At 42.6% G+C, this 14,089-nt stretch overlaps 1 protein-coding gene across 4 annotated transcripts in view; it reads left to right on the forward strand.

Annotated features, from left to right (window-relative positions):
• Window positions 1-14,089, forward strand: part of Nipped-A (Transcription-associated protein Nipped-A) — a 36,104-nt gene that overhangs the window by 653 nt on the left and 21,362 nt on the right. For 2 of the 4 annotated variants that reach the window (XM_028323610.1, XM_028323623.1), the window contains exons 2-24: window positions 279-584; window positions 675-869; window positions 988-1,154; window positions 1,236-1,471; window positions 1,554-1,758; window positions 1,863-2,051; window positions 2,185-2,467; window positions 2,748-2,969; window positions 3,417-5,231; window positions 5,313-5,511; window positions 5,587-5,822; window positions 6,009-6,249; window positions 6,340-6,541; window positions 7,162-7,332; window positions 8,587-8,746; window positions 9,385-9,546; window positions 9,625-9,876; window positions 10,294-10,493; window positions 10,688-10,758; window positions 11,013-11,218; window positions 12,025-12,198; window positions 12,667-12,861; window positions 13,514-13,690. In XM_028323610.1, the coding sequence (XP_028179411.1) occupies window positions 279-584; window positions 675-869; window positions 988-1,154; window positions 1,236-1,471; window positions 1,554-1,758; window positions 1,863-2,051; window positions 2,185-2,467; window positions 2,748-2,969; window positions 3,417-5,231; window positions 5,313-5,511; window positions 5,587-5,822; window positions 6,009-6,249; window positions 6,340-6,541; window positions 7,162-7,332; window positions 8,587-8,746; window positions 9,385-9,546; window positions 9,625-9,876; window positions 10,294-10,493; window positions 10,688-10,758; window positions 11,013-11,218; window positions 12,025-12,198; window positions 12,667-12,861; window positions 13,514-13,690 (6,264 nt within the window). The other 2 variants (XM_028323617.1, XM_028323630.1) reach the window with 2 other exon arrangements.

Consider the following 14,089-nt stretch of genomic DNA (forward strand, 5'->3'; position numbering starts at 1 on the left):
CCAGTATACCCACATTATACACAGCTTTATATTATAAAGCCTCAGTTTTTGTGATACCCACATTGTAAAGATGCACATAAACTATCAGTTTCTGCCTCTGGAATTGCAGTATCTTAAAATGTATGCCCATTGTTTAAGAACTTTATGCATTGACAAATTTATATTAAGTACTTTTCAATAATTACGCCATAACAATCAAAGTAGCTTAAGCCCACAGCTTCACCCTGCGCTGACTTTTTTATAATAGGTATTAAAATATTTAAAATGGTTTGTTTTAGGTCATACTAAGTTCACCGCAGTATCCACAATTCTTAGATCACTCATTGAAAATATTTCTTAAAATATTGCAAGAAGGAGAACCACATTTCATTGCTGAGTATAACATTCAGCAAGTCAGGAAACTTATCCTGGAAATGATCCATCGTTTACCAATAAGTGAGACTTTGCGACAGTATGTCAAAAGCATTCTCATACTGATGTTAAAATTGATGGAAATTGAAAATGAGGAAAATGTTCTTGTTTGTTTGAAAATTTTTATGGAGCTTCACAAACAATATCGTCCAGCTTACAGTGCCGATGTTGATGTAAGTTGTTTAAATTTTCAAGTATCAATTTAATCCTAAGCTGTAATTATTTTAAAGCATTTTTTAAAATATGATTTATTAATATTTTAGATCCACAAGTTTCTGCAATGGGTAAAAGGCATTTATTCAGATTTGCCTAATCATTTACCAAAAATATTTGAGCCAAAGCCTACTATACGAGTCAAAGATTTATCTGAAGTCAACATTGAACAACTACTTCAAGAGACTTATACTACGACTCCTATACACACTGAAAAGAAATTATTAGATGGAAGTGTTGTAACTGTAAGTATACTGGAGTGAAATAACTATACATTTATTCCCTGCTTCATAAAAATGGTATTAAGTAAAAAGATTTGCTTAATAGTTGAGATTTTTTTTAAAACTGACTCATTTTTTTCAGTACAACCTAATTCCACGATCTGTATTGTCACTAAAAGTGATTCAAGAGCTTCCGATAATAGTGGTACTAATGTATCAGTTGTATAAGCAGAATGTGCATCAAGAAGTCAGCAACTTTATTCCTCTCATTATGGAAACTATAACTTTACAGCCAGCTGTCACACATAGGTAAACATGATGACATTATGATAATCTTGATACATATTCAATAATATTATTGTAATTTACTTCTTTATTAATGTGTTTTAGACAATCTGCATCATTCAACAAAGAGGTATTTGTGGATTTTATGGGGGCACAAATAAAAACGTTAGCATTTCTAGCTTACATCATCAGAATATACCAGGAGACTATAGCAAATCATGCTAATCTGATGGTGAAGGGTATTATTGGCTTATTGACTCTATGTCCACCAGAAGTGGCACATTTAAGGAAGGAGCTTGTTATAGCAACAAGACACATTCTCGCGACAGACTTGAGGCTAAGTATGTTCCAAGTTCTTACTTTCCACTTTGTAACAAAAGACTAGAGGTAAAATAAGTCAATGTCATCACTTTTTTCTTGCAGAGTTTGTGCCTTACATGGAACGTTTATTTGACGAAGAGGTATTGTTGGGCGGTGGATGGACAGTACACGAGTCGCTTCGCCCACTGGCATATTCAACATTGGCAGACTTAGTTCACCATGTTCGACAACACTTACCACTGACGGATCTTGCTATTGCTGCTCATTTGTTCTCCAAAAATGTGCATGATGAATCTCTGCCTACGAGGTTTGTCACATTATTTATTACAGCAAAACAAAATATTTTATGTGGTATATTCTGTGTGCTTGGGACTACATTGACTTATGTATTAATGTGTTTTGTTATTTCAGCATCCAAACAATGTCCTGTAAACTATTGCTGAATCTGGTGGATTGCATTCGGCAACGCTCGGAAAGCGAGGGTGCCGCGGCTGGCGCACAGCCTCAAGGCCGACAACTGCTAATGCGCATTTTAGAAGTGTTTGTTTTGAAGTTCAAGACCATTTCTAAACTTCAACTGCCTGCGCTAATGACCAAGTGGTAAGTATTACGTGTTTCAAGCTATAAAAAAATAGGAATGTATACTCTTGCTCTAAATGGGTCTAGATTGTGTCAATGACTTGTATTTATATGTATAATAAGTAGGTTCTTATACTAGCCATATTCCTCACAGCAGCCACAGCCAGCCGTCTTCACCGGCTATCGCCAGTGCCAACGGAACGACTCCTAGCACTCCGACAACGCCGGCGCCTTCCACGCCCGGTGTAGAGACCAAGTCAGAGGAAGAGAAGCCCGGTCCAGACTTCCTGGACAGCATAACCAAGGCGGAGGAGAAGTCCAAGATTGGATTCCCTTCGTCTCAAATGAGCAACCTGAACGTGGGCGATTATAGGACACTTGTGAAGACGCTCGTTTGTGGAGTGAAGACTATTACTTGGGGTTGCGCATCATGCAAAGTAAGTGTTCATAATTTTGGAATAGGTTACACATTGCAGGAATTAGTCTAGCTGTTTTAGTGGGGTCTAGAATAACGTAAAAATCCCCCCGCAATCAACTGACGTACTTTTTATGAGCAGTCGAAAATCGATTCTACAATTCCAGCAGATAAGAGAAGATAAGAGAATAGAAGCAGAACGTCACTATTTTTCAGAATATATTTAACTCAATAGAAGTACCTAACTTAACTGTTTAAATTCAAATTGTTGATAATGTAATTTCTAATTAATTTTCCACCAGCAAACTACCACCACAAGTGAGGGCACGACAACGACGACTATCACCGGGCAGAAGCAATTCAGTGCGCGCGAGACGCTAGTGTTCATTCGACTCGTACGCTGGGGGCTGCAGTCTTTGGATATCTATACACTAGCCGCTCCCCGCGCGCCCGTTCAGCCGCCCGCCCAACCACACGTGCGTTCTAAGGAAGAGAAGGAGGTGTTGGAGCACTTTAGTGGAGTTGTGAGTACTTGTTATAACTTTGAGATGCTAGTGTTCATTCGACTCGTACGCTGGGGGCTGCAGTCTTTGGATATCTATACACTAGCCGCTCCCCGCGCGCCCGTTCAGCCGCCTGCCCAACCACACGTGCGCTCTAAAGAAGAGAAGGAGGTGTTGGAGCACTTTAGTGGAGTTGTATGTATCTGCTTTTAATTTTGTACTCTATGGTTATGTGCAGAAAGTACAAATTGTTTTACAGATTAAATTTTTTGTGATGGACTTTTAATTTTATTTATCTTTTTTGACGCATGCGTGCAGATGCTTAGCGTCTTGCCGCACAGATTGGGAAACAGTGACATCAACCTGATCGTTTAAATTCGTTCCCCTTAAATCGACAGTCTGCTTATTTTCTCATTGAAAATAAAGTTGTTATCCACACATCGTTAACTTTATTACTCTCTTTTCCAGTTTTCCATGATGAATCCTCAGACGTTCCAAGAAATATTCACAGCTACGATATCCCATATGGTGGAACGAATCAATAAGAACATGACCTTACAAATCATTGCAAATACGTTTTTATCAAACCCAGCTACTTCTCCAATATTCGCTACGGTTTTAGTGGAGTACCTTTTGAAACGAATGGAAGAAATGGGCACAAATGTTGAGAGATCCAATTTGTATTTGAGGCTATTCAAATTGGTGTTTGGTTCAGTGAGTCTGTTTCCAACTGAAAATGAGCAAATGCTGCGCCCGCATTTACACAGCATTGTAAATAAAGCAATGGATTATGCGATGACCGCTAAAGAGCCTTACAACTATTTCCTGCTTCTTAGAGCTCTGTTTCGCTCAATCGGCGGAGGCAGTCATGACTTACTCTATCAAGAATTTTTGCCATTACTACCAAACCTTTTAGAGGGTTTGAACAGACTTCAGAGTGGCCTTCACAAACAACACATGAAAGATTTATTTGTCGAGTTGTGTTTGACAGTACCCGTAAGACTGAGCAGTCTATTGCCTTATTTACCGATGTTGATGGACCCCTTAGTATCAGCTTTGAATGGCTCACACACTTTAATTTCTCAAGGCCTCCGTACACTCGAACTTTGTGTGGACAACTTGCAGCCTGACTTTTTGTATGAACACATTCAGCCTGTTCGAGCTGATCTGATGCAAGCTCTTTGGAGAACTCTACAAAACAATGAAGTGGCAAGGATCGCCTTTAGAGTTCTAGGAAAGTTCGGTGGTGGCAATCGCAAGATGATGATTGAGCCACAGAGTTTGGAATATCGAGAAACTGACGCGCCGCCTCCTGCGGTACAGGCCTATTTCCAAGACCAGCCCAAACCTTTAGATTTCGAAGTAGACAAAGTTATAGACACGGCATTCTCTGCGTTAAAGTCTAGCACAACTGACCCGTTTTATAGACGTCAGTGTTGGGAGGTTCTTCGGTGCTACTTAGCTTCTTCGCTCAATTTAGACGATGACAGACCGACGCTAATGAAGCTGTTCAATCATCCGAGCTTCGTTGAAGGCAAAATTCATGTGCAAAACGGGCCCTACTACAAATGTAGCAACAATATTGTGCGAAACACTCATCGCACCGCTTTGACTGGGATGTTTGTGGCCGCGGCAATCAAAGAGTTGCGGCATCACGTGCTGCCCACTATGGTGTCATTAGTGCGCCATTACACAATGGTAGCTATAGCCCAAGAAGCCGGGCCGTTCGCCGGCACCGGCGGGCCTAAGGAGGGGCTGGATGCGTTGGTCCTCGTGGACGCTATCGCTGTTGTGATGGGGCACGAAGAGAAGGAGCTGTGTAAACCGGGTCACCTCGCGCTCGTGTTAATGATAGAGACAGCAGCTACAGTGCTGGGCAGCAAAGAGCGGGCGTGTCGCTTACCGCTCATGGAGTATTTGGCCGAACGCATGTCCGCCCTCTGTTACGAGCGAGCCTGGTACGCTAAGCTGGGCGGATGTATCGCCGTCAAATTCATGGTCGAGAAGATGGCGCCCGAATGGGTGTACAAACACATATTTACGTTTTTGAAAGCCGTCCTGTTCGTGATGATGGACTTGACGGGTGAAGTGTCTTCAGGTGCTATTGATATGGCTACTGTGAACCTGGAGCGGTTGGTTCGCGTGTGCGTGACGGGTCCTGCGGTGGTGTCCTCGGAACCCTCGGAAGGCGAAGTGGCCGCTGCGAAGGCTCGGGCATTGCACGATGTGCTACAAGAACTTGTCCTCCAAGTCACTAGTCCACATCTACTTGTTAGACAACAGGTAATAAGATTACATGGTTTTAATGGTTTTTTTTTACAGTTTTAAATTATGTGTATTTTAATATTACCCTTTATTTAATAGGCCATGAAATCCCTGGAATTAATAGCCGAACTCCAAAATAAGACAGTTACAGAGGTAATGGATCCTCACAGGGAAGTTCTAGCTGATATCATTCCGCCTAAAAAACATTTACTACGACATCAACCAGCTAACGCCCAAATGGGCTTGATGGATGGAACTACATTCTGTACAACTCTAAAACCAAGGCTGTTTACGATTGGTAATATTTTTTATTTATGTAAATAATAAATCAATGTCTCTTAGAGTTTGGTTTTTAATGTATGTGTTATTTCAGATTTGAACATCAACGAGCACAAAGTATTTTTCCGCGAGTTGCTCTCATTGTGTGAGGCCGAAGACGCCATGCTAGGCAAGCTGCCGTGCTATAAGGGCGTTAACTTGGTACCGCTTAGAGCGTCGGCCCTTAAAGCTCTGGCAGCCTGTCACTATATTCAAGAGAAGCACTGCAGGGAAAAGATATTCCAAGTGCTGTACAAATCACTCGAAAAGAATGACCAAGAATTACAACAAGTAAGTTAACTAATGGGCTATTTAATCGCTAATTAAATATTGATTGACTCCTAATGGTTGTAGATGTAACAAAGAGTATTATGTTTATTTGAGTGAGCAATTCAAGTTTGCTTAACCAAATGTATTAGATAAGTGGTGTTGATAATTGAATGACGTCACATATTACATTTCTTTGTTTTGTTTTAGGCCGGTTTCGAATGTATGCAAAAGTTCCTATCCGGATTCCAAATTGACATGGAAATGGTCCATCCTGTTATGAGACCGTTGCTACTGACGCTTGGTGACCATCGCAACCTGAGCGTAAATGGCGCCAAGAGACTTTCGTACTTAACGCAGCTGTTTCCGTCTACGTTCAGCGAAAAATTGTGTGAACAGCTGTTGCAATTGCTCAAAAAATTACTCGATTACTCCATACAAACTAACCGAGGTGGGTGCCTTATGTGGTACAGTCACGAGCACAAAAACACGTTATAACGATGTGATAAGGATCAAATTACAATGAAAATGTATCTTTCAGGGGGCAACTTCCTTCAGAGTGTTTCGAAAAACATGGAGAACGAACAGAAGATCATAATTCTGATCGGCATATTCCACCAGATACCGGCGGCGTCTCCGCGCTTCATCGATGTTCTTTGTCGGTTAATCTTCCATACTGAGAAGTCACTGATGATCGAAGCTGGCTCACCGTTCAGGGAGCCGCTCGTCAAATTCCTCCTAAGGTCAGCAATTCGATATTTAGTTAATACTGATGTGTTATAGGGTATTTTCATCCATGTTAATGACATGCTTTTAGCTGTCAAAACGCGATTCCCCAAAAGATTTTGTATGGTAAAGTGAAGCTTCATGTCGTCACTTTTTTGTCAACTCACTGAATTATCTGTCATCAGTTGGCGCCACTGTAGAGTAAGATTCTGTCACTCGCCAGTAGCGCCAATAAGTTAGTGCAAAAAATAATATGAGTCTTCATCGACTATTAATTTATTGTTTACAAAGTCACCAAAAATCTTATTTTCTAATTGAAAGCTAATTTGTGCTCTTTAACAGAGTAAATACAAATGAGTAGGTTATCTTCATAGAAACGCACCGAGCGCGGTTTGTATGTGAGCGCGCCAATACGTATGCGGCGCGCACGCACACACTGACAACATTTAGCGTGGATTAGCGGGGAGTTGCGCCGAATTTTGTCAGTGTTAGCGCGCTCGGTGCGTTTCTATGAAGATAACCTACTCATTTCTATTTACTCTTGTCTTTAATCTACCAACTTATATTCTAGTTTGTTGCACTCTAGCGTATTTTCTGCATCCTTTCTGCTGATCTAACCCTAGCCATCTCTTCTCAGATACCCAAAGGAGACGCTAGACCTGATCCTAAGCGACAACAACATCAAGGACCAGCAGTGGAGCCGCTTCCTCGTGTTCCTGGTGAAACATGCCGACGCCGGCGCCGCGTACCGGGAAGCGCTGCAGACTGCCAAGAAGCCGCGGCTGATGCAGCTGCTAGCTGCTAACAGGTATGTACTCTATCCTGGTAGTCTATGGTAGCTTATAAGGTCATAAAACACTTAGGTACCCATAGAGACACTAGACTTGAGTCTTGATCCTAAGTGATGTACTTTTATACTCATAGCTAGTGATAGCCTAACTAACGTATGATAGTAGATTTTTCTCAAATTCTTTGAAAGGCAATTTAACTAGCTAGGTACCCATTTAGCATTATATTATGGATATGGCGAAGCGAGATGTCCAGAACACAGATCTAAATTGGAGAAAACAGTTCTCAGATGCTGCACTGCAAGTTATAGGTTTCCCTAAGTATTCTTCTTCTTTTAACAATGCCAGACGTCTATGGCGGCTCATGAAGTCTCACTCCAAAGTTGTACACATATACGATAGAAAAAGGCTTTTCTCGTGGGATTATTCCTAGAACACTTGTAACAAAAGAAAATTTTTCAGAATTACACAGCGTCGATAAAAAACTAGACATCAAAATATATAAATATTGGCAAACATAATTAAACTGTAACCCCAATATGTAATATGTATACTAGGGTGGTCCTTATTCCTACGAAAAAAAATTTTTTTCTTATATTTTGCGGGGCACCACGTAATTTGAATATATACCATATGAAAGTCTTTCGTTTTTTTTTTTTAATATTTAAAAGACATTTAGGGGTCGCTACCAAGGTTTGAATTTTAAGTAAAAACACAAAATCTGTATTTGTTAGATTCATTTATTTTTAGCCAAAGCCAAATAAATATATTACAAAATTATTGTTGTTGCTATGAACTAAGATATTATGTACAATGTACATATTTGAATCAATTATTTTTAAGATATAAGAGTTGACTTGTTAGTATCTCGACGCGTCGGTACCATGGTCGGTACAGAAGAGGGGTTGAGGGGAGAAGGGGACAAGAAGCGATTGTCTATTCTATCTATGCGATGTTCAATTGCACGTAAAATGTGATATAAACACTTAAATAAAACATTTATGAAACCATGATTTTTGATCTTCAAAGCTTTTTGTAAATATTTTGACAGCTGGTAGCGACCTCTAAATCTTAACCAAAAAAAAAAAAACAAAAAAGCTAATTTCATATTTAGAGGTATATAATCGAATGAAAAAGTGCCCCGGGGATAATTCAAAAGTCGAAAAATAAGGACCACCCTAATGTATACTATGAATGTCCTAAATGTGTATTGCTGTTGGTGTACCTTTATTAATAAATGAATAAAATGTGTGTAATATTTGAATTCCCAACAGTGGCGCAGCGCCCACGCTGCCGCAGGCCGATCGCGCCGAAATGCAGTTCCAGGCGATCAGAGTGGTATCGCTGCTGATCAAGTACGACGAGCAATGGCTGTCCACGCAGCACGACTTGATCGAGCTCATCAAACGGATATGGTGCAGCGATCAGTATCATGTGAGTGTTTGATAAGAAAGCAGACTGGTATCCCTTCGCAGGTGGCGATCAAGCGCCCTTTGTGCTCAGGGGGCGTAGTGTGAGTTTACGTCAAAGGCATTCGATATCGACTGCGTAAAAAAGTGACATTAAATGTATGACGGATTGTACAGCGTCCCTAGCGGAAACTTTTAAGAACTAAAATCTTCATATTTTTTTTAACGCAGTCGATATCGAACGCGTTCGACGTAAACTCACACTACGCCCCCAGAACTTTTTCCACTTAGTTAATTAAACTGTGAGCACAGGTAATAAAACCACGATCTCAAAAGTGCCAAAAAAAAAATTTCGTTACCTACTTCCTAAAAAACAGAAAATTTTCGCTTACTGCTACGAAATAATCTTTAGCCGTGTTCTGGAAAAATTTTGAACCACCGCATTCTTCCCGCGAATGTCCGTAACATGTAAATAAAGGATAAAAGAGAAATATACGAAAATCAAGCCTCCCCAACCTGTCTGGCTAGAATGGCCAGATTGGGGAGTGGCCAAATCCTCCCTTTTGCCTTTAATTTAGATAGGGACGTACTCCTGCAGTGGAGACTAAATGCCGTACTGACGATGGTGTATAATCTCATATGTTCATAATGTTTTTTTTGCAGGAGGTACATAAGAAAGTCGAAAACGTAGACTGCACGCACTGGAAGGAACCTAAACTAATAGTGAAGATATTACTCCACTACTTCTGCCACCATCCATCTAGCATCGATTTGTTGTTCCAATTGCTGCGAGCTTTGTGTGACCGGTTCATTCCAGACTTCCAGGTAAAATAACGCTCAATTTTATCTACATTTTTAATAAGTATGTGTAGAATTAATTTTAATAAGAATTTTCTTTTGTAGTTTTTGCGTGACTTCCTGGAAAACACCGTGGCCCAAAATTACACTGTAGAATGGAAACGTACGGCGTTCTTCCGCTTCGTGGAGCATTTCTCGAGTGATGCCATGTCGCAGGATCTGAAAGCGAAGGTGCTGCAGATGATTCTCATCCCGTGTTTCGCGGTGAGCTTTGAGAAGGGCCAGAAGATAGTGGGCGGCCCGCCGGCCCCGTATCAGGACAACCCTGACAACGTAGTCTCCGTGTTTATAAACAATGTAAGTAATTTAATAGAAACTGTTCCTTCATGACAGATCTGAAAATAACAGCTTTTAGAATGACAAATCCCTAAAGTCCGCCACAAACGGACGCTTGAAGCAGCTAGTATCGATAGCTTCAAGCTGCGACTGCGTACATTCTACAGTAACTACAGTATTCTATGTACACACACACGCACCGGCTCGAGCAGTTCTGACTGCTTCGGGCGATACGGTTAAATTTAATCGTGACTATGACTGCAAGTGCGGTCCATGTATGTTGATCAAAAGCCAACTCCTCGAGCCGTGTATATCGGGCCTAAAGCTATTTTCTTTTATTTTGGATTTTTTCCTGTCTTTCACTTGAAGCAAGAGTCAAGACGCTTCATTTGACAAGATCGATAGATGGTCTATATTTATGTATCTTTCATTTTACAGGTGATAGACCCAGAAAACCCGTTCGCATGCTCGGACGCGGTCCGCATATCCCTCCTGCAGTTTGCCTGCTTATTGCTGGAGCAAGCGTCGGCGCACATCCACGACGCCAACAACAAGAAGCAAGGCAACAAGCTGAGGCGCCTCATGACATTCGCGTGGCCGTGTCTGCTCGGGAAGAACTACGTTGATCCTGCTACTAGGTAACGTATACGATTTTGAGCTTTAATCGCGTACCATTATGATTAAAAATACAATTAGTTATGTTTGAGTTCTTTTTCTCTCAGTTTTAATACAAGTTATGAGGTCGGTCACTAGATCATGGATGTGACTGCTAAGATATAACGTACGGCGGCTCATAATAATGAAGTGTTTTAAAAAAATTTTTCTCTTTCAGGTATCACGGACACTTACTGCTAAGTCACATAATCGCCAAATTCGCTATACACAAGCGGATCGTTTTACAAGGTTAGTGTTTACCACATGACATGTACTATAAATTGGTCGGTACCTGCGGCAGTATAGCGGCTCGGAAGAGATATGATGTAACAGAGCGTGCAAAAGCACATCCTGAAGAATCGCTGACGTTTTCATGTAACGAGATCACCCTCCCGCACCGCTCCACTACTGCAGGAACTGACTCGGCTATGCTCTATGTAGCTTCAATTGTTTATTCTATATTATTTCGACTAATCGTACTAATAAAAAATCTTTTCGGCCAGTATTCCACAGTCTATTGAAGGCGCACGCTGTGGAAGCGCGCTCTGTGGTGCGGCAGGCGCTAGAGATCCTCACGCCAGCCATGCCACAGCGAATGGAGGACGGCAACACCATGCTCACGCACTGGACCAAGAAGATCATCGTCGAGGACGGCCACTCCGTCCAGCAGCTGTTCCATATCCTGCAGCTGGTCGTGCGACACTACAAGGTCAGTCCGCGTCTCCCATGAAACCTTCTGGATCACACGACGTCCTCACGCCGCCATGCCACAGCGAATGGAGGACGGCAACACCATGCTCACGCACTGGACCAAGAAGATCATCGTCGAGGACGGCCACTCCGTCCAGCAGCTGTTCCACATCCTGCAGCTGGTCGTGCGACACTACAAGGTCAGTTAAATAATCCGTCCCAATCAACATTTAGGGCCTTGGGCACGCCGCGGTCGGCAAAATGCCGCGGTGCCGCGGCGTCACCGCCGTGGACACGCGGCGTATTGCGTCGCGCCGCTGCTCCGCTCAAAAAACGCTTGCAATCCGCCAGCGTGGCAAGGTCCTTAGTCTATTTACATAATGAAACTGGAAGCTGGCCATGTAGTTGCGAATGTAGACGTCAACTAGTGCAAGGCATTAGTTTTATTTCGATGTTCATCAATAATTCCCGTTTTATCTAATTTGCACCTATCACACGCATTAGGTGTGTTGAGTTGCTGCTGATTTGAAGATATCGTAGCTTTATTGAGGAAACGTTATGTTAACACAATAAGCAAAGAGGACCGTCGTTGACAGCCGAAGGATAGATTCACTTCAGAATTTCCTCAGCACAGTGGATAGCGACACCATACTACTTATTTTACATTTTTATTTATGGACGACGTTATCTACCGGCGTTTGCCTCCTGTCCCGTAAAAAAAAGTTTTTATACGTGGTATATTTGAATGCCTATGAATGAGTTTAAAAATTATCAAATGTACTTGCTATTGGTATATTTTATACGTCGTTTATTTCAATCTGACAGGTTTACTACCCAGTGCGTCACGCACTCGTGGGCCATATGGTGGCCGCGATGCAACGCCTGGGCTTCTCGGCCACAGCGTCGCTGGAGCACCGACGACTGGCGGTGGACTTAGCCGAGGTTGCGCTCAAGTGGGAGCTACAACGCGTCCGCGATCACACGCACACAGACACCGTGGTATGTAACTATTGTAAATAAGGTCTAATAACTTGTAATGTTTTTTCAAATTGTGATTTTTTAAATCTGTATTTGTTAACTGCTTAAATGTTTTTCTATATGTCCCTGAATGTAGTTTTTAATGGCTATCCCTTATTATTTGGTACTAACGAAAGCAAATCAAAGTGGTGATTGCGGCTAAATGTCTGCTTTGTTCTGCATTAAAAAAAAACTACTAAAGCCTGATTTCTACTAAAGCCTGGTCCGTGAGCACGTAGAATTTTGCACAGTCGCAACAGCAATATAATTGCGCGCGAGCGATACGGATGGGTGTAGCTTGGGGTCATTGGACAAAATTCTACGTGCTCACGGACCAGGCTTTAGACTAATACAATATGACCAAGAATACCCAGATACATTTTTGATATTTTTATGAATTATCGATGTCTTATTTGAATGACTAGTTAACCAAAATACATTTATTCATAGGTGGCGACATCCCCCGGTGGCAGCATGAAACGCATATCGGGTGAGGACAGCGGTCTGGAGGCGCGAAAGGCTCTCAACACGGGCTGGGCAAGCCCGCAAGCGAGCGTGTCGCGCCTCGAGCCCGACGCGGCCAAGCCTCTTGACAAACAGCACGTGGATGTAGTTGTGAACCTGCTGCTGCGGCTGGCGTGCCAGGTACGTCCCAGCGGGCCTCAGCCGGCACAGGAGCCGGGAAATTCACAAGTGAGCGTGCGTATGAGTGGAGTCTGAATCCAGTTTTGCTCGGGTCGAGCTATGTTTTGAAATGTAGGGTTACATATTATGCGGGGTACTGGATCTAATCATGCTGATGTAATCATTGAAATGAATTTCCGATAACTTTTTTCGGCGATTCAATGATAATAGTTATAGTTGCCACCATTACCCACCAGTCTATTGACTTGCTTTTTAGGACTGTCGCGTTTCTCCTATTGTTTTTTTAGGACAAAGAAGCTATGACCACCAACTCAATGATTAACTGTTTATTGATTTGAAAGCCATTAAAAGTATCAATTAATTAATCTTAATGAGATACATTTTGACATATCTGTCAATGTCATGTCAAAAATAACCAATCATGCAGCATTTGGACCTCGCGTCTACGTATTGCCATCTGGGGGATTTTTCAATCGCGAAAACCCTCATTACTCGAAAACTAAGTTGAGCTTTACGGCTACAATTTTGTCTTCTCAAAATTGTGGTTGTTATACTCCATTTCATCAGTCTGACATTAGGGATACCTTAGAGACTAGCTTAGTACTATAAAAGCGTTTGCTGCAGTTGTTAATTATTTTATTCTAATTTCGAGCAGGTGAACGAAGGCAACGTGGGCGCGGCCGGTGCCGCGGCGGGGGCGGCGGCGCTCGGCGCGGCCGGCTCGCCCGGGGAGCAGCTGTCGCGGCGCTGCGTCATGCTGCTCAAGGCCGCGCTCAAGCCCGACGTGTGGCCGCACCACTGCGAGCCCAAGCTGGCCTGGCTGGACAAGGTATGACGTCACTGCGATCAGGCGAGCTAGATTATTGTAGTCGAACGATTCTGGAACGTCAAACTCTCGCGGCGCTGAGTCATGCTGCTCAAAGCCGCGCTCAAGCCCGACGTGTGGCCGCACCACTGCGAGCCCAAGCTGGCCTGGCTGGATAAGGTATGACGTCACTGCGATCAGGCGAGCTAAAGCCCGGTCTGTGAGCACGTAGAATTTTGTCCAATGACCCCTAGCTACCCATCCTTATCGCTCGCGCGTAATTATATTGCTGTCGCGACTGTGCGACTGGCACCCGCAGTGAGTGTGCGAGCGCGATAGCAACATAATTACGCGCGAGCGATAAGGATGGGTAGCTTGGAGTCATTGGACAAAATTATACGTGCTCACAGACCAGACTATAGA

Source organism: Ostrinia furnacalis, unplaced genomic scaffold (genome assembly GCF_004193835.3).
Source record: "Ostrinia furnacalis isolate ACB-3 unplaced genomic scaffold, ASM419383v2 OfSCF0069, whole genome shotgun sequence".
Classification (NCBI taxonomy): domain Eukaryota; kingdom Metazoa; phylum Arthropoda; class Insecta; order Lepidoptera; family Crambidae; genus Ostrinia; species Ostrinia furnacalis.